The 26966-nt window shown below is 50.3% G+C and overlaps 1 protein-coding gene across 2 annotated transcripts in view; it reads right to left on the reverse strand.

Annotated features, from left to right (window-relative positions):
- Window positions 1–26966, reverse strand: part of IRAK2 (interleukin 1 receptor associated kinase 2) — a 57068-nt gene that overhangs the window by 27439 nt on the left and 2663 nt on the right. Inside the window, exons 2-3 of one of the 2 annotated variants that reach the window (XM_065885366.1) lie at window positions 20416–20598; window positions 3847–3993 (exon numbers count right to left, since the gene is read on the reverse strand). In XM_065885366.1, the coding sequence (XP_065741438.1) occupies window positions 3847–3993; window positions 20416–20598 (330 nt within the window). The remainder of the gene's footprint in view (window positions 1–3846; window positions 3994–20415; window positions 20599–26966) is intronic. The other variant, XM_065885367.1, reaches the window with a different exon arrangement.

Below are 26966 nucleotides of genomic sequence, written 5' to 3' on the forward strand. Positions count from 1 at the left end.
TATCTATATATATAACTGAATCACTTTGTTGTATACCTAAAACCAACACAACATTGTAAATCAACTATACTTCAATTAAAAAAATAAAAAGGTAAAATAAAAAACAAAATAACTAAAACCAGCAACGTGCTACAGACCAGCTGGCAGCCCTGTAACCGACCAGAGCCCAGCTGTTCACTTAAATCCATCCGCGCATCTGCATGCACCCAGGCCGTGCTTCCCGAGGCTGCTCCCACCCCGACTCCCCACCCCTGGTGACTGGGTGCGGAGGGGAGACTGCCGTGCAGTAAGGCTCCTGGCCACTGCTGCTCCAGTGGTGGAGGCCTCCGCCCTTGCCCTGCCTTCTCTTGGGCTCAGCTCAATACCCTTGGCCTGAGTCACCCAAACTGTGGTCACAGTCATCCATCTCCTAGGTGTGGGCCGTGTGTCTGTGCTGCTCCACAGTGAGTTACTTGATGTTTTCTTTCAATCCACTCCAGTTCACGTATTACATATTCAGCCTTGAAATCCCTAGTTCTTGTGCATGTGATATATTCTCTGCCTAACACCCGTGTTCCATGTACCACTGGGGACAGACACTCTACACTCTGGGAACTGCTGTTCCAGGCCAACTTGACTTCCCTCCTGCCTCTTTCCTGGAGTTCTGCTCTATCTGCTCTCCCCGCCCCAGGGCTGACCTCAGAGCAGGCTGCACACACGGTCCCTCATCCTCTCCCACTGCCCAGCGAGGCCAAGGTCAGCACTAGCCTCACACAGCCATGATTCTCTGGTCTGATTGATGCCTGGGGTTTGCTCTGGGGGCTGCACCAGGCCTCTCAGTGTGGGGGGATCGCTGAGGTCTGCTCTTGTGACACAGGAGGGCTACTAGGGGTGGTTGAGTCTATTTATCCGGGTGGTTTGCGGAGGGGGAGCGGGGGGAAGGAGTGGAATTGGAACCAATACCCCAAGGCTGAGAAATCAGATAAGAACTAGCCCTTGCTTCCACTCATGGAAGGCCTGGGCCAGGGAAGACAGTGGTCTACACAAATGTCATTTCCAAAACACTAAGAGTTAACTCTTCACGGTGCCATTTCCCACAGAAATCTTTCTAGAACGTTTGCTTTCTCCAGCAGAATGCACCAAATCTTGTCCTGCTGAGTTGCGTCACTGCAGGCAGGAACAAAGAACACGCAATGTTTCTGTATCTCATTCGGGGTTTTCTGGATCCTGCCCCGTGGCTGGCAGTGGGTCGGCCTCTACAGCTACTCCATCTCTTTCTTGGTAGCAGACAGAACTGAGCTCAAGTCCTGGCTCTGTCATTACTAAAGATTTGACTTTGGGTGGGTTGTGCTTCCTTTCTTTAGCTTTCTCAGATGTAGAAAAAAAACCCCAAAACACAGAAATAGTCCATTCTTTGTAGAGTTCTTGTCCAGATTAAAAGACATGGCATAAAGCACAAAGATCAGTCTCTGGTATATGTGGGGTACCAAGGCTGGTAAAACCATGTGTAGATTAAATCAATTCTGATGGACAGACGATGGCCTCTCCCATAGGTAAGGCTTTGCAACAGTTATTTCAGCCACTCAGAGCCCTTTTATCTGTTTTTGTTTTTGTAGTACGCGGGCCTCTCACTGCTGTGGCCTCTCCCGTTGCGGAGCACAGGCTCCGGACGCGCAGGCTCAGGGGCCATGGCTCACGGGCCCAGCCGCTCCGCGGCATGTGGGATCTTCCCGGACCGGGGCACGAACCCGCGTCCCCTGCATCGGCAGGCGGACTCCCAACCACTGCGCCACCAGGGAAGCCCCAGAGCCCTTTTATCTGAAATCTAGCTTTGAGAATCTGTTTAAGGAGGTGCTTAGAACCTGTCCATGGCTCATCTGCTCGTGTATTTTCCTTCTCCATGTCTCTCCCCACTACAGAGGTTAGGATGTGGGCTCCGGAACAATTCACCTGAGCTGAATCCCAGTCCCACCGCTTGCTCAGCCGTGGAGCTCTGGCAGGCTATGTCTCCTTCCCCAGCTATCAAGAGCCCCCTCCCTGGGTGGTCAGGCTGATTCAGTGACAGACGGCACCATTCCTCCCTGTGTGTGCCCTCCTCCCCAGCCACCTCTGCCTCCACGTTCTCCACTCCTACGAGATACTCAGCTGGAACTCTGGGCCCAGTGGAACCTTGGGTTTTCCCAAGAAAAGACTGGCTTTGGGTTATCTGATGAAATTAATGATGATGCCCTTATTTTTAGTTTGGGCAAAGATAGACAGTCAACTTCCTGTCTCTGTCTACAGATTCTATTTATTGTCCTGACCTGTCTGGGCACATGTCCTCCCAAGTGCCATTCAAGAAAGCGGAGGGTGCAAAGTCTGGCAGAGACATAATGATGCTTGTTTTCACGGCAGCCTAAATAAGGAACCTCTGAAGAAGCTGCTATACCAGTAACCTCCTCCAGCTCCACCAGCACTTCCCTAGAATTTCCCTATTTTATTATTATCTTTCCCGTTGGCCATCGATCAGTATCATATTAGCTTTAGGACCATTTCCCCTTGTCTTTAATTGCTGATCAAAGTTCTGCTCTTTTTTTTTTTTTTAAACTCTTTAGCTACAGGAAATAATTTAGACTCCTTGGTCTAGGATTAACTTTCCAGACTCAACGTATCTGGGGTTCCTGGAATGTTCCTAATATCGGCTAATGTTTAATGAGCACCTACGTGGTGGCAACACCAAGGTGTATGACTCCTAACCACACACGATGATGTAGGCGGTTAGGAATTATTATTCTATTATTATGCACATTTTACAGATGAAGAAAATGAGGTACAGAGAGGCTAAGTCATTCTCCTGCTGGAAAGGGCAGAGTTGGAATTCAAATATGGGTCCGCCTGATGCAAAAGCCCGTGTGCGTGCCTCTCAGCTGACGCTGACCCTGGCTTTGGGAGCCACGTCAACGGATTTGGGAGGTTTCATGGATTTGGGGTCTCCAGCTTTCCACTCATGAGGCTGCAGGAGAGCAGAAGGCGGGTGGGGCTCCGGGGGAGAGGTGGGGAGGACGGCATGAGGAGCGGGTACCCCTCGGGAAGTTACCCGCTGGCTGAGTCCTTCCATCATTTGGCAAACTGTCCCCCAGCCCTTCCCCGGGCACAAGGGGATGGAGACAAAGCTGAAGTGGGCTGAGAGGCTGTGGGGTAGGGGTGTGTGCAGCGGTTGAGGATATAAGCGTTCAAATCACATGGCTCAGTTGCCTGTGCTGGGGGCTTGCGGAACCACAGGTAAAATACCTGGGCTCCGGAGCATATGACCTTGGCAGGCTGTTTAACCTCTCTGTGCTTCGTTTTCCTCATCTGTCAAATGGGGAGAAAAACAATACCAAACTCATACAGTTAGCTGAGGGTTAAATAGCTCAACTTCTTGAAGGGCTTAGAACAGTGTCTGACACATAGAAAGCCCCCAGTTACTGAGTTTGTTTTTTTCTTTTTACAAAAATGGGAAACCTCCCTGGCGGTCCAGTGGTTAAGACTCCGCGTTTCCAATGCAGGGGTCACGGGTTCAACCCCTGGTCGGGTAACTAAGATCCCACATGCCGTGCAGAGCAACCAAAAAAAAAAAGAGGTAATAGACGGTATATATCCTTTTGTCGTCTGACATTTTAACTTTTTAAACTCAGTATATTGTGAGCATATTTCCATGTAAGTATACAGACCTACATCATTGCCAGCAGGATTTTATTGTCACCACCATCTGTGGTTAATTTTGCCATCCACATTTGTTGCTTCCAATTTTCTGCTATTATATGCTGAACTAAATGCCTTTATAGATAAAACATTTCCTTAAATAAATCTTCTTTAAATTAAAAAATTAAGTTAAATTAAAATTACCCGGGCCTGGAAAGGCGGCTGGCCTCATGGGCTGCTCCGTTTCTTGTTCATCATCAGCGTTTCTTACAGAAGCTGCCAAAGGCTTTCCTGGCTTCACCGTATCCAAGAAGTCTGGGATGGAAGACTTGATTTCAGGAACTGATTTCCCTGAAACGAGGTGGGAAGAAAGAAAGCTATTATCATTCAATGAAGGGGGCTAGCCATCGACAGGCTGGGTCCAGAAATCAGAGACCTTGATCAGAGTCTTGCCTCAGCCTCAAGTTCACGATGTGCCCCCCCGAGAGCTGTTTTTCCCTCTGGGCCTCGGCCTCCCCATGTGTAAGGTGTAGCTCTTGGACCCGAAATGGTCCAGCTGAGACACTCTGTCAGACACACCTGACTTACAGTCCTACCTGCTGTGTGACCTTAGACAAGTCACTTTCCTTCTCTGAGCCTGTTTCCTCACCTATGAAACAGAGAGATGATCATGATGATAACATGATAACATCTGCTTGCCTCCCTCACAGGGCTGTTGGGAGCGGGGAATGAGAGTGCAGACATGAAAGGCCTCTGCAGATCACACGGTTCCCTGAACACGTGGGGAAGTCAAAGATCTCTACCCGGCTGAGTCCCTAAGTCGAGCCCCTAAATATAAAAGTACTGGCAGTCCTCCAGCTTCCCCTTCCAAGAGCAGTGGAGACATGTGCATCCTTCCCTGTTTTAGAGACGGGAAGCCTGAAAATAGCAGCCACGTCAACTGCCAGCCGACACTGCACAACGCACGGCCAGGCCCAGCTCTGCACGCACGCAATCCTCCCAAGGTCCCTCACTGCATCCTGGTGGAGATGAGGACCCTGAGGCCTGAGCAGGTTAAGTGGCTTGTCTGAGATCACACAGCCTGGTCAGGCAGGACCGGCTGAAAGAGCCTGGGTGGAGGTCACCTGTTTTTCCAGAGTAATCACTTCTTTGCATTGAACTGGGAAACCCCAAAGGTGCCAGAGGGTGTGTCTCCACCAGCTTCCACAGAGCCTGCTACGAGTGAACCTGCTTCCTCTCCCTTCCCCCCACCACTGCCATCCTCTCTCCAGGATGGTCCCGGCCTCCAGCTCCAGTGGCCTCCAGAGCCCTCCCCAGGCTGCATCTTGCTAAAATACAGACCTGGCCTCACCACCTCCCTGCTTAAAGCCTTTACTAGTCCCCACTGGCAGGATAAGGCACACAACTCTTCACATGAATCCTCCTATCTCCCCACTGCCTCCCAGACCAAATCCAAATTCTACAGCCCTGCATTCAAGGCCCTTCACCCTCTGGTGTTCAGAGGTGGACCCATGTTTGAGAACTGAAAAAACAGAGGGCACTGAAGCCCAGGGAAGGCCAGCCCACTTGCTCACTCTCACGTGGGCACCAGGTGGGGCTGAGACAAAACACACACTTCCAGCCTTTGAGTCTCCAGGAGCATTTATTCCAACAGGTAAACAGTGTCTCTCTCTCTCTCTCAACAAAACCGATCGTCACCACAGGACCAAGCACGGGACCAAGCTTCTCAGATCCAAGCTCTGGGACTAGAACAATATTAGCAACGCCTCAGTGAATGGCACTACAGTGTGTACGGCGCGTCGCAGATTTATTTGATTTTCCTGACAACCTCTGATGGTTAACAGAATTCTCTGCATTTTATTTTTGAGCACATTGAGGCTCAGACGGGTAAAATGGTTTGTCCCAAGTCAAACAGCTGATGGGATTCAAACCTGGGGCTGGTTTCCCTGTCATCCGGTCCGGCGGAACCACCCACATGGCCACTGTCCTCAGCATCCCTACTCCCCTCTGCAGATGGGCCCCGACTGAGGAACAGCAGGACAAAGGGTACAAGCAAGTGAGGAAAGGCCAGAGGGAATGCACAAAAGTAACCAGAAGGCCGAACGGGGGATAGTGGGTGACTTTTTCCTTGTTTCCTTTACTGACATACTGTTCTTTTAAATGCAACTATCTTCTAAAAGAAGTAGCAGAGCTTAGCTGTTCAGAGTCCAGGCTCTGACCTGACACCAGCTCCCTCACCTCCCAGCTGTGTTTGCTTTGGATGACTTCCATGAGACTAAGGGAGATAGCACATGTTAACCAATTAGCTCAAAACATGGGAACTTCATTGCTGGTGTTGTTATCATACTTTTAAAATACCGGGTCACCTCTTAAACAGCCCAGAGTGGGTGTAAGGAGTGTAGTTCGGGAGTCTTTCCGTTTTCATTTAACACAACTCCGCATCACTTACACTTTTTTGTTGTTTTACTGTATTTGTTTTTTTAAATTGCGGTAAAATACATTTAACATGAAATTTATCATCTTAATCATTTTAAAGTCTACAGTTCAGTGGCATTGCGTGCATTCACACCGCTGTCCAACCACCACCACCATCCATCTCCAGAACTTTTTCATCTTCCCAAACTGAAACTCTGCCCTCATTAAACACCAACTCCCCTCCCCGCTCCTCCAGCCCCTGGCAACCACCATTCTACCTTCTGTCTCTATGAATTTATTCATTTAAATATTTTGACTTGTGTGAGGTTTTTTTTTTCACTTTAATAGTAACTAAAAAGATGTATGTGGATATCCATGATACGGAGAGGTGTTAATATATTTTTTAATTGAGATATAATTGACATAGAACATTATATTAGTTTCAGGTATATATCATAATGATTTGATATTTGCATGTACTGTGAAATGATCACCACAGCAAGTCCAGTTAACATCCATCACCACACAGTTACACATTTTTCCTTGTGATGAGAACTTTTAAGGTCTACCCTCTTAGCAACTTACAACTATGCGAAACACAGTATTGTTAACTCCAGTCACCACGCCGCACATTACATCCCCTGTACTTATTTATCTTGTAACTGGAAGTTCTCCCTTTTGACCCTCTTCACCCATTTTGGGCCCGCACTCCACCTCTGGCAACCACCAATATATTGTTGACGGACAATGAAAGAGGATATATAATGTGTTACCCAGGTTTTTTTTTTGTTTGTAAAATATGTGTAAAACTATAGAAGACATCTACATATGAAGAGAAAAAGAACCCGAAGGATATACAGGAAATGCTAACTGTGAACATTTCTGGATGGTGTGATTATCAAGGACTGTATAATTGTGGGTTCGGGGGGTTATTTGCATTTGGCAGAATCTTTCAACAGTGATCATGTATGTATCAGTTGCACAGTAAATTGTTTCTTAAGAAAAAAGTCAGTGAGCAAGCTTGCTCGAACGGAGCCTTCCGATGAGGGTGAGTAGCCCGAAAGCAATTGAGCAGCAGATGCAGGGCCCGCCCGCTCCTGGATTTTGCCACTGATGGTCCAGGACGTGCGCTTGACACCTTCACTGTGTGTGTCCTCACCCCAACCCTAGGGGTAGCAAAGAGGGAAACGGAAGCTCAGGGAGACGGGGTCCCCTGCCAGAACCAATGGCTGAGCAGGATTTACAGCCCCTGTAGGGACCCCGGAGAACACACACTTCGTTTCTCCCCACCTGGGGTCCTCAGGCACCACGCGCCCCCAACCCAATCGCCTCAGGGAGAGGCCCTTCTGGCCCAAACTGGGATCCCAGAAGCGAGGCTCCTCCCCAAGGGCAGTCCTACCGGCAGGACTCACAGACTCCCACGTCTCTGCTCACGTAATGCACTGCTCTCCATAGGCACAGGGTGACACCGTCCCTCGTGCAAAGTGACAACTTTGCCGGTGAGAGTCACTGGCAGTGAAGGCTGACTCGTGAGAATTTCCAGGGCAGAAGCAAAGACCCCAGGAGGAAGGGGTCCCAATGCCACTCTGAGCCCTCTTCCCCCCTGCCCTCCCCTCTCTGGCCCAGGGAGACGGCCCCTTGACGCACCCTCCCTCCACCAACTGCCTCAGTTGGGGTCCTACCCGTGTACCTCAAAGGGCCATGTCCACGCCATCCTCACGATGACATCTGTGTATGAGACACAAGGGCAGATGTGACTCCTCTGTGGCCCCAGCTCCCCTCGCGTCAGGCAGGCCGGGCCTGCTGGTGAAGGGGACCCCAGACAGCCCACCACAGTAGGAGGTGTTCCTGGCTGCATCAGCTTCTAAAGGTGCCACCTGCACCCCAACTGCCTGCGTCCCCAGAATAAGCGGCACTTCCCCCCATCCAAGGCCCGGCTGAGCCTGTTTCGTCATCAGACAAACGGAAGTGAAGGTGACAGTCCCGGCCTGACCTAACTTCAGTGTCCTATTCCTTATTTCTTTCCCTTTCTGCACAGACCTTTGCCGCTCCATCAAGACCTATGTGGCAGGAATACCAAAGCCACCCACCCATTTGTGGCTGACCTCCCTGGTCTCCACCAACAGGGGATAGATAGAAAAGGCTTCATTATGTTCTCAACCTAAGGTGAGTCTGCAGTGACAGGCAGGGGCCTACAGCTGGCACCGTGGTCCATGCAAACATGTGGGACTGGGGCACATGCCCGCCCGAGGAGGGAACAGCCCTGAGGCATGGGCACCAGCACCGGCGGGTGCCAGCCTGAGACAGAGCTTGTCAGCGCATTTCTGCTGCAGCGCCCCCTCCCACCTAGTCACACACGAGGGCCCCACCCAGCCACAGGGGCCAACGTCAGGCCTGCAGTGACAATCAGATGACAAGCTTCAGTTTCCTGTGAAACCCCTGTTTCAGCCCTCTGTGGGTGTTCAGGTGCAGACAATAAATAAGAGGCATAAACAGGACACATCTTCATTTTGACTCTTAGGTTGCCAGTGCCCGATCTTAGTTGGAAGGCGCAGGGCAGGCCTTTGCTTGCCTCTTTTCCCACCAGCAAACACAGAAGAAGGAGAAACTGTGGCTTTTCTGCCCTTAATGCCTGGAAGCTTACCCCTGATAGCAGAGCAGATACAACACCCACTCCTTTGGGCCGGTACATAAACCAGAGTGCCGTTGAAATAAAAATAGAACATCGAGGGCAGGATGGAGCAAAGGAGGACAAAATGTTCATGAAAAAGGGTCATGACGAGCTTTAAATCTCACAAGTTTCCTGTGAGTTTCCTGTCTGCCAAGGCCAGGACCAAAAAGCAAGCCCGTTACGTCATTTATTCCTATGACTGATGTGCGGGAACAGCCTCATGTTTCCAGGACAGCACTCTTTCTTCCGCTGGAATCTCACAAAGATTCCATGCATAAAGTTAATTCTGCAGGATCATGAGATCCAAAAATAGGAATTGTGATCATAGAGTAGAAGCGAGAGCAAGTGTGGGGAAGTTTCCAGAGCCAGGCTTTCTAATCCTAGCTGGACGCGCAAGGACAGATTTCTTAACCCTCTGGGCTTCATTTGCATCTTCTGTGGAGTCAGAATAATTATAACCCCTCTGTCCAGAACAGTCCCAGGACTCAGTGGGACCAGATACAAAAAGCAACTGGGCCAAGGCCAAGGCCAGGATGACTGGCTTAACCCAGAGTGATGAGGGTTGAGTTTCTGGCACCAGGGGGCAGAGAAAGGGGGCAAAAGCATTTCTCTGTGCTCTCTCCACAGTTCCCAGGGGACGATGGGCCTGATTCCTTTTTCTCTCTGCTTTGTATTTTCAGGATGTCCCACTCTCTCTAATGAGCACAAGAGCCCAAAGATGAACTCGGGGCTTCCAGCCCGCCATGCACACCGCAGCCAGGCTCACGGGCAAGGGAAACGCTCCCAATCTCATCCGACAAGTGGGATGAGGAACTGTACCCTACACCCCCTGAGATGATGAAGTAAGTAAGTGCTCAACAGTTATAAGCTACCATCGCAATTTACTACCATTAGGATCATCACCCCTGAGTCTAGGTCAGGCTTTTTTTTTGTCCTAAGTGCTTTCCCATAGGTGTGGCCTACTGAATTCAGACGATACCTCTGGGGAGAAAGCCCAGTTGCTCTCTCTAGGTTATACTTCAGTAAAGTGAAACCTGAAATAGTTCTCTTATTTACATGTTGTTTATTGAGGCCCCGCTTCCTTTGTTCAAAAGGCTTATGTGTGCTGGGCCCTTGGCAGAGGGGCCTGGGTTCTCCCCGCCAGCTGGCAGCCTGGGAACATTTAACACAGTGGCAAATCCGGAAGCCACATGCTTGAGCAGAGGGGACGCCAGCTGCCGGCAAGGTCTTTCCCCAGTGAGCACATTCTGGAATTGCCCCCACTCTTCTCAGCCCTCAAAGTAAACAGTGAGGTAATATTTATAAATTTGTTTTTATTCTTTGTATTTATTCTGACTCATGTGGCTGAAACAGATCCCTTCTAGAGCAAATGAAAGTGATTCATCCCTAACTAAAGAACCTAGGTGCCAGCTGGCCATATCAAGACAAAAAAGAGCTTTCTGGATCCTCTCTTTTCCTTTTCCTTTCCCTCCCAATCCCTGGGCTCAACCTTCCTGGGCATCCAAAGTCCACGTACACAAACCACTCAAAACTCCCAACTCAAGCAAGACGGGAAGTTAGGCAAATAAGAGGGCATGACCTGTCAAGACCTAATCGCCCTATCACGGCTCCTCCACTGGACCTGCTCACCGGCTGCTAAAATGACTCATCCATCCTTATTCATTTATTCACTGTGTTAGGGACTGGGGACTCTGACTTATCAAAACTCACATGACAGTTAAAAGATACCTAATTTTAAACTGGGAGGAGTTCTATGCTGACAACAAACTGGAGGAAGGGAGGGGGGTACCTGACACTTACTTACACGGGGTGCTCAGGGCAGACTTCTCTGGGCAGGTGCCATTTAAGCAGAGACCCAAAAGATGAGAGGGATGAGCCGCGGGAAGAATGCAAGGGAGCTGGGGAGGGGCCAGCATTCTAAGGGGAAGGAATAGCATATGCAAAAATCCTGAGGAAGAAAACACTTTGGTGCATCTCCTCAAATGAAGGCTGACCCTAGTGGCTGAGCTGAATGAATGCGGGGGAAAGTAGCCAAGATGAGGTGAGAGAACCGGGCAAGGGTTCAGTCCACGTGAGATCTCGTAGGCCATGGTGAGGCAGAACCTTAAAATAAACCCCCTTGAACTGAGGTACCCAGTAGCTGAGACAGGGCTTACCAAATAGTCATTTGCTCCCTCTCAGACCCCAGCCTCCCTTGCAGTTAGGCTGGGGCCACGTGACTGGTTCTGGCCAATGAATTTTAAGTGGAAATGCTACTGTCACTTCCTGGACAAAGCAATTAAGAGCTGGCGAGCCTCGTCCATCTGTCTCTTCCCCTCCACAGTGACCCTGGAAGCCATGCACTCCCAATGGCCTGCCGAGTGCAAGAAGGCAGGAGCCAGCACTGCGCTTGGAGAAATTGATTCTTTGCTGTGTTGAACAGCTGAGATTTCTGGGTTTATCTGTAACCGCAACATAACGTAGCCCATCCTGATTAATGGGTAACCTCGACATGTGTCCAGAGCTCGTAACCCAGAGGAGCTGCTTACGACTGCAGTGCACAGAGCGGGAGCTCAGTAAACCGCAGCTCCTCTCCCTCCAGCTCCCACCCGTCCTCTCTGAAAAGCTGGGGGCTGGCTTAGAGGCACCACACACAAGCCCCTCTGTCCATGCTCACATTTACTCCCAAAAAACCCGCGGCGATTAAAGCCTCGCTCTTTTCCAGTGGAATAACTAACGCGCAGAAGGGCGGTCAGAAGACCATCCCGAGCCACACAGCAAGGATGTTAGAAGAGCCTCGCATCGCTTATGTTCTGAAGCGCCCCCGTTTACGAGAAAAGCAGACAGGGCAACGTCTACGCCTATTTTTCAGAGACTTGATGCCATCTAGTGACCTCCCCCAGCAGGGGTTAAGGTCACGCAGACCTGCATCCCTTTCCAGCCGGTTGCTTACTTGCTGTATGGCTTTGGGCAAGTTACTTAATCCCTGCACCTCAGTTTCCTCATCTGTAAAATGGGAATAGCGAGATTTGTGAGATAAGATGCTTGCCTGGCACATATTAGGTGCTAAATACAAGTTATGACTAGCATTCAGATAACAGTGACTCCTGGCCAGGACTTTGGCGCGGGGGGGGGGGGGGGGGGGGGCGGGGGGGGGCGGCGAGGGGGTGGTCTTGGCCCTGTGCAGTGCCACGCCCAAGGGCAAGTCTCCAGGGGCCCCAGGGTCTGAGTGCTTCCCACGCTTTTTTGTCCCCTAGTGGTAGGAAAGGGGCGGATGTTGGGAAAACTTCCAGGAGAACACACACGAGCCCTGTCTGACCCTTGCAACAACAGCTCAGCCTCTTTGGGAGAGAAAGGGTGTGTTCTCTTCCATTTCACTTTAGGCAGCAGACAGAAATTCCTCACGCAGTGAAAGCCCAGCTTTCAGGAAGCCCAGGACGGAAATGACTTTGGCTGAGCTGCCAAACCAAAAGTTAGAAACTGTGAAAGCTGCACAACCAAGAAGAGACTGCGTGAAAACTGGGAAACTTGAAAGAAACTCCCAGGAAGATGGTAGCAGCAGATGGGAAGATGAAACCTTGGTCACCTCCCTTGGAGTCCCTTCAGGTTCCAGAAGCTTCTTGCTTTCCTACTCAGTTGACACCTGGAACCTCACAGGCCCCTGTTCCCCACTGTGGCCAGAGCAATGGGGGTACGCCCAGGTAGAAGCCCTCGAAAACCTTCCCTACACTCCTGATGACAGTAGACCTGACCACACCCAAGCATTGCTCCTTCCCACCACCGGGCCTTTGCATGTGCTGTTCCCACGCCTGTGTGGTCGGCCCGCCAGTCCTTTGAATGGAGGCTCAAGTTTCAGCTCCTTGGGGAAGCTTCCCCAGATGAGATCAAACCTTCCCCTCTCCCACCCTCCTACCTACCTACCCACCCGACCTACACTTCTCCTTTGAGCACTCCTGCTGTGCTTGGGTACACGTCTCTATGACATCATCCTGTTCATGCCCGTCTCCCACACTAAACTGTAAGCTCCTTGAGGTCGGAGCCCTTGTCTGTATTTCCACTGCTGCGTCCCTGGCACCTAGCACACAGCAGGCACTTGATAATATGTCTCAGTTCACTACTGACTCTCTTGTCCAGATTTTGTGTATGTAACTCTCTATGGGGAGGAACGAGGGAGAGTGTCACCTCACAAATCAGGCACACCTGGTTTCGAGCCTCCATGCTCAGAGCTAGAGCCATCGGACCCCCGCCATCGGCAGGCTCAGGTCCCCTGCCTGCCGCGGTGGCGTTTAATCAGGTCCCCTGCCTGCCGCAGTGGCCGTGATGACAGCCGACCTGCCTCTGGCTGGAAGCCACAGCTCTGATACATCGGCCTCTGCCTTGATTCCGGCTCCTGAGACCCCGCAGATGCCAGCACCTTGACCCTGGAGCCTGGCTCACAGCCCTCTCCCTAAATAAGCCTGGTGGTCGGGAAAAGTCCCCCTCAGGAGTAGGACTCTCACGTTTTAAGCCCCAGGGTGATGGCTGGCCCTAGCCTCCAGGGTCAGAATCTCCTGACACTGAATGCTGACCTGGCCATGCAAATGCTGCCCCTGGTCCCCCAGACTCTCTCTAATGAGGCTCTCCTGGGATGCCCAGCAATTGCACCATGGCCACCATTGTACCAGAGCAGTGATTCCCACAGTGTACTGGTTCCATGGGAATATTAATAAGTATCAAATGAAAAGGGGGCTCTGTGGCCAAATGTAAATGGAAAACACTGACCTAAGTAGATTTATTTGCTATAGAACTTATCAGAGCCTTAAAACGTTGGGTGTGCATTGTGACTCTCCAAAGTTAGGGGGCACTGATAAAGCATACAGATTTCCCAAGGTTAGTGATTCATGAAGCCTCTAGTCGCACGGCGTAACTTGCTGGAGCACACATCTGGGGCATGTGATTGGGGAAATGCTACTCTGCACCATGACTCGCCCTACGGACGTCCTATGCACACAGTACTTTCCCCATCACAAAAAGACATTTTTTCAATCAGGACACAAGGGCGGCATTCCTCTTCCTGTCCTGACCCAGAGATTGGGGCTTCATCCAAGACCCAGCTCTTCCCTGTGGGCTCAGAAGAGCCTGGAGATGTGAAGACATCCATGGAAGACCACTTTATGACTGATCTTTGCCAGAAGTCGGGAGGTGAAAGTGGCGAGGGGAGGGTAAGAAAGGGCAAGTAAACGATGCTTCACCTTACAAAGTGAAGCATCAAGAGGCACTGCCTAGAGCTAATGGAAAAATAATTATATATGTAATGATATTCATTAAAAGTTAGAAAAGCGACCTACAGACCCACAGAGGAGCTAAAGGGGGAGAGGAGGTATGTACAGCCAAATCCTGGTCTAGGAAGTTAACAGATAATATATAAATTGATATATACGAAAAGAACAGGAGAAACACATTATTTAGGGATGGTACAAATGTGGTGGAGAATAGCCATTCCCCTTGTCTTCCTATATTCTAGAAGTTTTAGCTAGACATATGGCTGCTAAAAACCACATTTTTTAGCTACTGCCAGACTCCCTTTGCAGCTAATTGTGGTCATGTGACTAGGTTCTAGCTAATAGAACTTTGTGAAGTCATAAAGCGTATCTTCCAGATTGTACCCTTAGAAGGAAAGAAAATCCCCTCCCCTTCCTGCTGCCCGGAATGTGGAAAAGAGAGGAACAGCCGGAGCGAGTATCTCAAACCACAAGGTGGAAGCCACATGCGCAGGGCAGCAGAATAAGGTAGAAAAAACGCCTGAATCCCTGACACTGTGGATCCACCCTATCAGCTTTGGGTTGCCGACACACACACTGCTAGTGGAAAGAAACCCTCTTTTAGTTTAACCTGTTGTTGTTTTGGCCTTTCTTACCGGAGCTAAATCAATATAATAATGCTCCAGGTGGCAAGGACCCAGATATTGCAGACTGGAAAGCTGATTACTGTTCTTACACCAAAGCAAAACCGTCACCCGTGACCCTCGGAAGGCAGGCCACGTGCTAAGAGCACCCATAACTCTAAGGGGAGAAGCTGAAAATGCTCTGAATGTTGGTACATGTTGCTTCTCTTTTGGGGACCTCCAACAGAGGGAGAAGAACTCCACTGGAGCCAGACCATGTTCAAGCAGAGATGAAAAGGAAGACTCTTGGCCTGTGGTAGACAATCCAAGTTGACCAAGAACCCCCCTGTCAGGGGCCCTGAAGGGTCAGCCCCAGCAGGAGGTGATACCATGGCCCCAACCATTCTAATCCCCACTCCACCTTTCTTAGTCCACTGATGAACTGCAGGAGGGGCTCTCTGCCAGACACAGAGCCCAGAAACAAGAGTCAAGATAAGAGTGCTTCCGTCCCATCTAAGCTATTGTTTCAGGCGGCCTCGAGGGAGGCTCCAGGCCTGCACCTTCAATTAGGAGGAGAGGGGGGCAGGCCGAGCACACAGGCCACCAAGTGAAAGAACAAACCTTTCAGGGTTAAGAATTAAGCTACCTAGGCTAGATCATCAGCTGTGGTTATCACACAGAGAACTGATGAGAAGCCAAGAGACCAGACGCTTCTAGCATTTTGAGAGACCTGTACCGCCAAAGAAGCCACAGTCCTGGTGTGACAAAAGCCGGCCATTATTTGACGCCACAGCTCCTCCCAGGTGCCCAAACCCCTCCCCCAGCAGGAAGTGGGCTGTGAAAGCCGTGTAGCCCCCCCATAAGGGCAGCCTCTCCAGTTCCCACTTCCACTGAGACCACAGGCATGCTCCCCCAATGCCTACCCCACCCCACAAGACAGAGCCAGAAGTCAGAGAACCAGGTGCTGGATCAGCGGTTCTTAGACTTTTATCCGCACCTGAATATCCTGGAGGGAGACTCAGGACCCCACCCCTGGAGTTTCTGAATCGGCAGCTGAGGTCAGGCCTGAGAACCTGCATTTCTAACAAGTTCCCAGGGGATGCTGATGCTTAGAAGTCCAGGGAACACACTTTGAGGATTACTGGTCAACTGAGAAGAACAAGGGGCTGCCAGATGGACCAAACAAAGGACTCACTCCCCTTGCCAGAAGACACTCCCCTGGGGAAAGGGTGTGCATGTTTTGCTTGTGGGAGGAAGGGTGCATATGGCTATTTGGGTGGCCCAAAGCAGAGGGCTGTAGGAAGACAGCGCTGTCCCTCCAGTATGTATCCCCTCCTCTGCTAGAGTAACAGACACTTTAGTTGTGCACACAGGCTCCCAGCTACAGACTACATTTCCCAGCCTCCCCTGCAACTAGGCGTGATCATGTGACCAGTCCTGGCCAACGGCCTGGGAAGGGAGGTTATGTTGCAGCTTCCAGGGGACCGTGCCCTTCTTGTAGGCTGGAAGGCACGTGTGGAGGCACAGAGTAGCCATCTCAGGTATGAGCTGGCAGCCAGCTGTCCCAGACAACAGAGCAATGAAAATGAAAGAAACTGGTCCTTGACACTCGGCAGCTGCCCTATGAGCCCTGGGCAGCTTGGACTGTCACAGGAGAGAGAAATAAACGTCTGTCTCATTTAAGTCACTACAGCCTACCCTTAGTAACAGCAATGAACCTGGGATGCCAATACACGAAGCCACCAAGAAACAGCTAGAAGAGTAAAATGGTTGACACTGGCAAGCAGATTTGCCAGAAGAAGGAATGGTAAGCCTTCTGCACTAATTTATTCTAATTCTTATAACATTTAGTGTTTGACAATTGAACAATAATGGTCTTGGCAATTAAGGCTGAGAAGATACCAAGGAACAGAGACCCACACACCTAGCTCTCTATACAATGGCACTAGCAGCCCCAGAGGACACGATTTCAAGAGACTGGACACACATGTGGCCCCCTGGGCACCCCACACTCCACCTTTCGGTTCACATACAACCTACGGAAGGCCTCTGCTAAATGCAAATATATTACCTGGAGTCGTAAGTCTCTGAGGACAACACTTTGTCTCTGGAACTTTTGGTATCTGGTTTTCAAGCTCTGTTTTATTCAAACTTATTCTTAAAGCTCTCTAAGAAGTGGTGGGCAGAAGTCAGGTTCTCGAACTGCTGCGGGCAACTGAGTAAGTTCCTAAACAATCTGCAGCAAGTAAATGCAAACTAAGGTTTAACTAATGTTACAATCGGGGAAGGGAAAACGGACCGGCTGGAATAACAGAAACGTAATACGCTCCACACATGCCCTCTGTATTCACTTCCAAAAAGTGACCAAGATTTATGGCACTTTTTCTCCCTAATGAAAAACAAACAAACAACAACAACAAAAAAACCCAAGATACAGAAAGGGGAAGTGTCTTGCCTGAGGACTGAAGGCAAGAGTGACAACACAACGGAACTCCCAAAACAAAAGTGGATGCGGAGACAGGCTTGAACCTCTCTTCCTCGGGCCATTTTAATCAGCAAGGCCAAGCAGCAGACAGGACTGGGGACACAGCTGGGCTCTCAGCCCTGAGAGGCTAGAGGAGGCTGGAGCCGGGAAGCAGGGGACTGAGCAAAGCTCTAAGAAGAAAGGGTGACAGACACATGTCACTGTTTCCTGGAAGCCCGAACACCGAGTGCCGCGAAGTTCCTGTGAGAAAAGCCAAGGAGGAGGGCTCTGATCCAAACGCGCCTGGCTGTGACCGGACCTGTGCCCTTGGGGGAGGCTCTGAGCCGTTCCTGACCTCCGTGTCCTCAGGGGGAGAAGGGGCTCCTTAGATCGCCCACCTCGAGGGGCTGCTGGGAGGAGCCACGCTCAGCGCCTGGTGCCTCAAAAGTGCCCAGTCAGTGTCAGCTTCAAACAGAGTGTCACGCTGCAATGAGTATGTTTCTCTGAATCTGGCACTATGTTGTGTGCTGACCTCAAATCGTTAAGAATATATTCGAGATTAGTCAACAGCCAGGTTCTGACGTCAGTGGCAAGCTGGTGTGTCCAGTGAGAGGCCTGTGTCTCAATCCCCAGTACGTCTCTGCCCACAGGCCTCGGGACACCCCTGCAGCATCCCAGTGCCCCGCAGAGACAAAACCGGCATCTCCCTCCCCAAAGTGGCCTGAGCAGGGGGCCTGGTCCCTCCATTCTGACTGTACCTGATCCAGTGGCTTTCCCACTCCCCCTCTGCAGCAGCCCCTCTCCACACCTACCTCTCTCCCTCTCTCCCTCTCTCTCTCTCTCTCTCTCTCTGTCTCTCTCTCTCTGGCATCCTTGGGTGGGCATGAATTTCCTCACCTCTTTTTGAACCCATGAAGAATTTATCACTGGACTTCCCTGGTGGCGCAGTGGTTAAGAATCCACCTGCCAATGCAGGGGACACAGGTTCGAGCCCTGGTCTGGGAAGATCCCACATGTCATGTAGCAACTAAGCCCGTGCGCCACAACCACTGAGCCTGCACTCTGGAGCCCGCGATCCACAACTACTGAAGCCCACGTGCCACAACTGCCAAGGCCCGCGCACCTAGAGCCCGTGCTCCGCAATGGAGAGGCCACTGTAATGAGAAGCCCGCACACCACAACGAAGAGTAGCCCCCGCTCACCACAACCAGAGAAAGCCTGCGCGCAGCAACGAAGACCCAACGCAGCCAAAAATAAAATAAATTAAAAATAAATTTTAAAAAAAAGTTTATCACTAATTCTCTCAAAACATGAAAAGTATGTGAAGGCACATCTACTCAATAATCAGTTCTACCACGTGCCAGGTTCTGGGGATGCAGACCAGCCAGACAGGGGTCTGCAAGCAGCTACACAGGATAGGCATTGGTCGCACCAACCAACCAATGTGGCATGGGTCTGAGCAGGTCTCCACCTGTAAGGCCACCCTGGTGTCTCCTGACTTATCTCTGAGGGTGGAGGTCTCTAAGCCCCCACTCCTCCTCCTGGAAGCCCTCCCTGATTCAGTCAGGCAGGTGCTGAACTGAGGTCTGTTGGTTCAGCCAGGTTATTCCCAGCTCAGGAACCCCAGCCAGGACAGCTCCAGGGCCCACAGGGTCTTCCATAGGCCTCTGGGGCTCTGAATGCCCTGCTCTCTACCTCCCACACCAGCTCTATGCTAGTTCCTGCAACACCCCAGGCCTTTGCACAATGGCCTTTGTCCCCTCTCCCCTGGGCTTTCTTACTCCAGCTCTTCACGTGGCTGTCTTCTTTCCATTCCTCCAACTTCACCTCCTCAGACTGGCCTTCCGTGACAACCGTGTTCTAGAAGGCTCCCCTACCTTGTCACTCCATCCCATTATTTTTACTTGTTTTCCTGTCTACTGACTGTCTCCTCATGACTATGCTCTCCACGACAGCAGAGGACCTATCGCTTTGCCCACCTGTATTCCAGGACCTCGGACAGCACCAGGCACTGGCCAGGGGCTCAGTGAGTACCTGTGAGAAGTCTGGCTCACTGTCCCACACTGAAGGGGTCTCTTTGGGGACATGGCAGGGAAGGCCCAGGTGGAGATAATCAGACCCCTCATCCCCCTGCCTCTGCGGAGCACTGGCTGAACACCAGGCCCTTGACGTGTTCTATTTCTTCAATTTCACAGACACCCTGCAAGGTAGGGAGGTATTATTTATTACCTGCTAAATACATTCCCACCATGGTTGTATTCTCCTGCAGGAGGACAATTTGGTAATACTGGTATTGATATCAATCAAAACTTAAAATACACAAACCTTCAACCCAGCCATTCCAATATTGGAAAGTCATCCCACGTGAGATTCACATGTGTGCAAACGGGGTGCACATCCCAACACTGTACACAAGAGGCAACTGCTAGAAGCAACCTGAACGCCTATCAATAAATCATGGTACATCTGTCAAAGGAATCCAATGTGGCTGCTGAAAGAATGTCTCAATATGAAACGATCTGCAAGATGGACTGCTTGGTGAAAATAAAGGGGACCGCCGAGTGCATGGTGCTCTCTTACTATCTGTATAAAAAAGTGTTGTAGACACATATATACATTTGCCTAGAAAATCTCTAGGAAGGTAGATAAGAAATTGTGACTACTGGTTACTTCTTGGGAGGCCAAATTGGGAAACAGGATGAGGACGTAAATAATTTTTACTGTAGACTTTCTTGAATTTTTATGCTACAGCTATTTTTAAATTTCTATTTATTTATTTTTGGAACAGAGAACAAAAATTAAAAAGGTGCAAAAAGACTGACAATAAAGTCTCTCTCCAACACCTGGTTCCCTGGCCACCCGATTCCTCTCCCCAGGGGTGACCACCGTTACTAATTTCTTAGTTGGATGGTAAACTCTTTCATTCAAATTTTTTTTAAGATTAAGAAAGGTTTTCTGGGGCTTCCCTGGTGGCGCAGTGGTCGAGAGTCCGCCTGCCGATGCAGGGGACACGGGTTCGTGCCCCGGTCCGGGAAGATCCCACGTGCCGCGGAGCGGCTGGGCCCGGGAGCCATGGCCGCTGAGCCTGCGCGTCCGGAGCCTGTGCTCCGCAACGGGAGAGGCCACAGCAGTGAGAGGCCCGCGTACCGCAAAAAAAAATAAATAAATAAAAATAAAGGTTTTCTAATTTTATTTATTTTTCCATTTTGGCCATGCCGAGCAGTATGCGGGATCTTAGTTCCCCAACCAAGGATCAAACCCACGCCCCCTGCAGTGCAAGCGCGGAGTCTTAACCACTGGACCGCCAGGGAAGCTCCAAGAAAGATTTTAAGGTGAGAGGGCACAGCTCACGCTGGCTGCTAGGGGGCCTTGGTGACTCACAGTTGAGGATGATCTGGGCGGCGCGGTAGAGCTCTAGATGGCACAGGAGGTCCAGCAGCTGCTGGACGGTGGCCTGCCGCATGCTCCACCACCACAGCAGCTCGCGCGTGATGCTCACGCCCTGCGCCCGCTCCATAGACTTGATCTTCCGCAGCTGGGTCAGGTCTGTGATCACATAGGAGGCTGGAAGGCAAGCAAAAAGGGATGCTTAGAGCCAGAAGGGCAGCCCCTCCACCAGAGGGTCACCATGCTGGCCCAGCTCTGTCCACCACAAAGCCGCCTGGCCCCATCCTACCTGAAACTCCACCAGGAGCTGGAGTCCACAGGCAGCCCAAGTCATTCAGTGCCCGCGGGGACCAGCACACTCACACTTTAATGTAAATGTCAACTCGGTTGCCACACAAGACTTAGGAGAAAGACCGGTGGACGAGAGGGCCAGGGGCCCTGAGGTTTAGCTGCTTATTTGCTATGTGCAAGTCACTTCCCCAGTGGGATGGGAGGCTCGGTTTCCTCAACTGTAATAGAGAACTTGCCCTCCAAACAGAAGCCCCGTGTAGGCAGAGAGTTTTCTCTGTTCCGTTCACTGTTAAATCCTCAGAACAGAGAAGAGTGCCTGGCACAGAGTGGGGGCAGGGCCAGGACCAAAGTGAGGCAGGGGAGGCACCCAAGGCGCAAATCTGAAGGAGGTGCTCATTCTCAGGGCTGGCCCTGCACCTGCAGCAGCAGCCAGAGAGTAGGGCCTCCTATAATTTTGCCTTGGGGGGCTTCCCTGGTGGCGCAGTGGTTGAGAGTCCGCCTGCCGATGCAGGGGACGCAGGTTCGTGCCCCGGTCCGGGAAGATCCCGCTGGGCCCGTGAGCCATGGCCGCTGAGCCTGCGCGTCCAGAGCCTGTGCTCCGCGACGGGAGAGGCCGCAACAGTGAGAGGCCAGCGTACCGCAAAAAAAAAAAAAAAAAATTTTGCCTTGGGCATCTCATTCTCCTCATCTCTAAGTCCCAGCCCTGGCAGGGGGAACTCAATGAATGAATGAATGAGTGAATGAATGAATCCACAGCCCACCATCCTCACAGAACTGCTATTAGGAGCAAGAGAGCTACGGATCTAAAAGCACTTGGCCAAGTCTGAAGCACTGTGCAATTTGCAGGGGGCTACTGTCCACGATACTAAAACTAACGCATCCCTTCTTTTCATTTTCTATTATTAAATGGTTGCTCATTAAAGAAAACTTGGGAAAACGCAGGGGAAAGAAGCGAATAAATTACACAGCATCCCACGAGGGTACTTTCCCTTCCGAAAGTCTCCCCACCACACGCACAGGGGTGCTTCTGGATCCAGTTAGTGCCAGGCTGTAAGTAAGACTGTGCATCCAGGCCTTATTTACTAACATTATACCATAAGCATTTTCCAAGTTGGTACAAGCTCTTCATACATGGAATTTTTGAACTGTCACATAGTATTCTGCTGAGTTTCCTGAAGTGAGGGAGGCATTTTTTATTCCCCTAAACTAGGACTGAAATAATCGGACTTCAGTTCCAGGATTTCAGAAATCGTGGAGCAGGTATCTACGTGAACATCAAGTCATACATTCATTCAACAAAATATTATTGAGCTCCAGGCCTCTGAGAAGCTCTAGAGATACAGGGGTGAGTCAACCAGAAGCCCACGGAGCTTTTCTGTTTGAAAAATACAAACATAAGTGAACTGAGTGGGGAAGAGGAAGACAAGAGACCACGCCTATGTAATGAAGGGGCTCGAAGGCCAGGCTACAGTTTGAACCTGATCCTAAGAGCCACGGACACCAGGACACCATGGAAGACCTCAGAGCCAGGGAGGGACGCGATCATATTGTACAGTCCCTGTCCCTCTGGAGGAATGGGGAAGGTTGTGACAGCCTCCCACAGAGAGAAAGCCTCTGGGAGAAGTGCCCTGTTAGGGATGGGAAGTTCTTGAGTTGTAACTTTAGTCACTGGAAACCCCAGGCCAGATTCCTGGTCCATAGGAAGTGATGTCAGCAGGGTCAGGGGCTGCCTCCAGCAGCAGAGAGAAAAGAGTAGAGGGAAGAGGAAGGAACACCTTCCCCCCAGCCCTCCCTGCACACGAGCTCTGTTCGTGGGCTCACCTCCCACGCTCCGAGGCAGCGCGATGTCATGGGAAGAACAGAAGCCCAGGGCCGCCCCTGGGGCTCCACTGCGGCAGCAGAAGCCAAGCCCAGCCCTCACGTCTGTGGGCTGTACTTTCCTCACAGGCAATGCAGGAGGAAGAGGAATTAAACCCAGAGGTGCCTTGCAATGTGGACGTTGTAGCTCCATGAAAGTGGCATCTCTTATGGTGTTGACCTGTCAGCATTTAACATGACCCTTAAAACAGGGTCAAGACAAGATAGAGATCTCAGGGGGATGAGTCACTGCCGAGCGCCCTGCTGAGTCCATGGCTCTTTGCCCAACACACACCAGTAATACCTGGTCGTTACGGAACATTTGGAAAATGGGAGAAAATCAAAGCCCCCGTGATCATCCCACTTGGAAGACCCCAAGAAAAGCACTGTTTATACTCTTGCTTCTAATCTTCCAGGCTTTTCTATTAGATATAAAAATACATGCTTATGCCAGCAGGATGGTACAGTGGTGGGTTCAGGGCCCAGACTCTGGATTCTGAGGCCTGGGTTCAAATCTTCTCTCTGCTACTTACTTCCCACGTGCTTGGGGAAGGCCCTTCACTTCTCGCTGTGCCTCAGTTTCCTCATTTGCAAATGAGGAAAACAACAGCACCTGCCTCAGAGGTTGCTGTGAGGATTAGATTAGTTACATGTATAGAATAATATGTATGTGATATAAATGTTCACTGCAATTGTTAAGCCATCTACGCTCTATGAAAAGCTGCTTTTATCCCCAATGGTTAACACTACGTGGCGATCATCCCTCCTGGTCTGACTTCCTGAGTCTTGCAGGACACAGTAGACAACCTTGCCCATCTTCAAAGCCCTCTGGAGCAGAGACGGCACAGCTTCCTGAAGTGATCCGCCCTCGCCCTCGGGTGAGACGCCCTTTGTCCGGACTAACAAGACTCTTTCCTGGTTGAGGGAAGGGGAAAGCGTCTTGTCCCTTAAGCCTCTCAGCAACTCATCCCCATTTTACAGATGAGGAGACTAAAGGCTCAGAGAGAGGCAGTCACTCGCCTGAAGCACATAGCTGGGCAGGGACAAAGCAGGCCTGTGCACAAAGGCTGGCACGTGCATGAGACAGCAAGATGGAGAGCCGTCCAACAGAGGAAGCCCTGCCCCAGGATCCCTGGGAATACACCTGGGGTGAGTGAAGCTGTGAGAAGCCTGGTTTCCCCCAAGGGCAAAAATGAACACAGCCACAATCACAGGGAAATGAGCAGGAGGGAGCCACATTATCTGCCAAAATTGTCAAATCCAAAGAGCGTGCGTATTTGTGGCTGTGTGCTTTTCTGAATCACTTTATGGATTTTTCCACCTCCGCTCCCCGGTATCACAATCAGCCCCAAGGGATGATCTCTTCTAAAATGATCCACATTATCTGTAATAGTCAAAGACTAGAATGTCATTTTAAAAAAAAGAATAAATTGTGGAATATGCAGTAGGATTTTTCAACCTAAAAAAAAAAAAAAGACTCGCAGAAACCGAGACTCTTTAGGACTGGAAGGACAATCACAGTCGCTTACTGTGCTGAACAGAAAACCATGGAATGCTGTGACTTGCCAAGGAGCTGCTACCTGGGGGTCACGGCTGGCTCCCAGCCCAGTGACCTCTGACCCAGCACAGAGACCTGGCCAAGCATGGGCTCCAAGCCATCCCGTGTCCCCACCGTTCCCACATCCTTCAGCCCATCATTCATTCCAGTGGCACTGAGTGTCTGCCCACCGGCCGGGCACTGCCTCAGACACTGGGAATACAGAAGCGAACTAGATGCGTGATGTCCCTGCCCTCATGGCACCGACATTCTACAGGGAGAGACAGACATAAACCAATAAGGAACAAGGTCAAAGCATGTTAAGAGGAAAGAAGAAAATACAACATGTTGATAAGAAAAAGAGGAAAGGGGGACAGGGTCAGCCTCTCAAACAAGGTGACATATGAACTGAGAAATGAAAGACTATAGCCCCCCAAAGACGTCAGTGTCCTAAACCCCGAAACCTGCGAATATGGTACCTTACGTGACAAAAGGGACTTTGCAGATGGCATTAAGTTAAGGATTTTGAGATGAGATTACCCTGGATTATCTGACTGAGCCCAGGGGTCCTTATCAGAGGAAGGCAGGAGTGTCCGATTCAGAGAAGATCATGACAGAAGCAGAGGTCAGAGGAAGAGATTTGAAGATGTTACCCCGTTGTCTTTGAAAGTGGAGAAGGGGCCACAGGCCAAGGGATGCAGGCAGCCTCTAGAAGCCAGTGAAGGCAGGGAAATGGATTCTCCCCTAGAGCCTCCAGAAGGACAGCTGCCCTGCCAACACCTTGATTTTAGGACTTCTGACCTCCAGAACTGTAACACAATAATGGCTGTTTTTAAACTATTAAATTTGTGGTAATTTGTTACAGCAGCAAGAGGAAACTAACAGAGACTAGAAAGCTAGCCACGTGGAGGACAGGACGAAGAATGTCCCAGACAGAGGAAACAGCAAGTACAAAGGCCCTGAGTCTGGACCAAGGAGGCCAGTGTGGCTGGAGCAGGGTGGGCATGAGAGGGTGTTGGAAGAGAGGAGGTCAAAAGTCAATGGCGCTCAGACTGTGCCAGACCCGGCAGGCCTGGTGAGGGATTTGGATTATAACCTAAATCACAATGGGCAGCTCCTGAGGACTTTGAGCAATTCTGGTGTCTCCAAGCCCTAAGGAGTCAGAGGTATTCTCCTCAGAGGATGTACAAATGCACATGAAAAGACGGCCAACATCATTGGTCATTACATAAATGCTAATCAAAACCAGAGCAAGAGGCACTTCCCTGGTGGTCCAGTGGTAAAGAATCTGCCTTCCAATGCAGGGGACACAGGTTTGATCCCTGGTTGGGGAACTAAGATCCCACATGCCGCGCGGCAGCTAAGCCCGCGTGACACAACTACTGAGCCCACACGCCCTGCAGCTTGTGCGCCACAACTGGAGAGAGAAAACCTGCACACCACAACTAGAGAGAAGCCCAAGTGCCACAGCAAAGAGCCCGCACGCCACAATAAAAAGATCCCGCGTGCCTCAACAAAGAACCTGTGTGCCTGCATCTAAGATCCGACGCCACCAAAATAAATAAATAAATAAACACAGCGAGAAACCACTTCTCACCTGCTCAGACGGCTACAAACTCAGAAAGACAGACAATAACAAGTGTTGGGGGGAGGGGACGTGGAGAAATTCGGACCCTCACACATTGCTGGTGGGAATGTAAAATGGTACTCGCACTTCCAAAAACAGTCTGACACTTCCTCAAAATGTTAAACGCAGAGTTACCCTATGACTCAGTAATTCCCCTCCTAGGCATCTACGCAAGGGAAATGAAAACGTAAAGGCACACAAAGACGTACACAAATGTACACAGGAGCATTATTCATAATACCCAAAAAGTGGAAAGAACCCAAATGCCCATCAAATGACAGAAGAATAAATAAAATGCAGTACGTCCATACGATGGAATGTTATTCAGGAATAAATAAAAAGAAATTGGGACTTTCCTGGTGGTCCAGTGGGAAAGAATCCACCTTGCAATGCAGGGGACGCAGGTTCGATCCCTGGTCAGGGAATTAAGATTCCCACCTGCCTTGGGGCAACTAAGCCAGTGCACCACAACTACTGAGCCCACGTGCCTCAACTAGAGAGCCTGCTTGCCGCAAAACTACACAGCCCACGCGCCCTGGAGCCTGCGCGCCACAACTAGAGAAGAGAAAACCCCGCACACCACAGCTAGAGAGAAGCCCCCGTGCCGCAACGAAAGATCCCACGTGCCACAACTGAGACCCGACACAGCCAAGAAATAAAATAAATAATAAATAAAGCTTAAAAAAAAAAGAAATTAAGCACTGATACTTGCTATGACATGGATTAACCTTGGAAACATGCTAAATAAGTCAGTCACAAAGGACTACATATTGTATGATTTATTCCATTTATATGAAATGTCCAGAATAGGCAATGCCTAAAGCTGGGGGGAAATGGGAGATGTGTGTGAGAGTGCTGAGGGAGACTGCTGAGGGGTACAGGACTTCTTTCTGGGGTAATGAAAATGTTCTAAGATTGATTTGGCGACGGATGCACAACTCTGCATATCCTAGATGCCACTGAATTGTACACTTTAAATGGGTGAATTGCGTGGTAGGTGAATTATACCTTAATCAAGCTGTTTTTTAAAAAAAGTCATACACAGAGAACAGACTAGTGCTTGCCAAGGGGGAGGGGGTGTGGGGGAGGGATGGATTGGGAGTTTGGGATTAGCAGATTCGAACTAATATCTATACTGACAGAATGGATAAACAACAAGGTCCTACTGTATAGCACAGGGAACTATATTCAATAGTTCCTGTGATAAACCATAATGGAAAAGAATTTTTAAAA

This window comes from Phocoena phocoena, chromosome 10 (assembly GCF_963924675.1).
Source record: "Phocoena phocoena chromosome 10, mPhoPho1.1, whole genome shotgun sequence".
NCBI classification, from domain to species: Eukaryota; Metazoa; Chordata; class Mammalia; order Artiodactyla; family Phocoenidae; genus Phocoena; species Phocoena phocoena.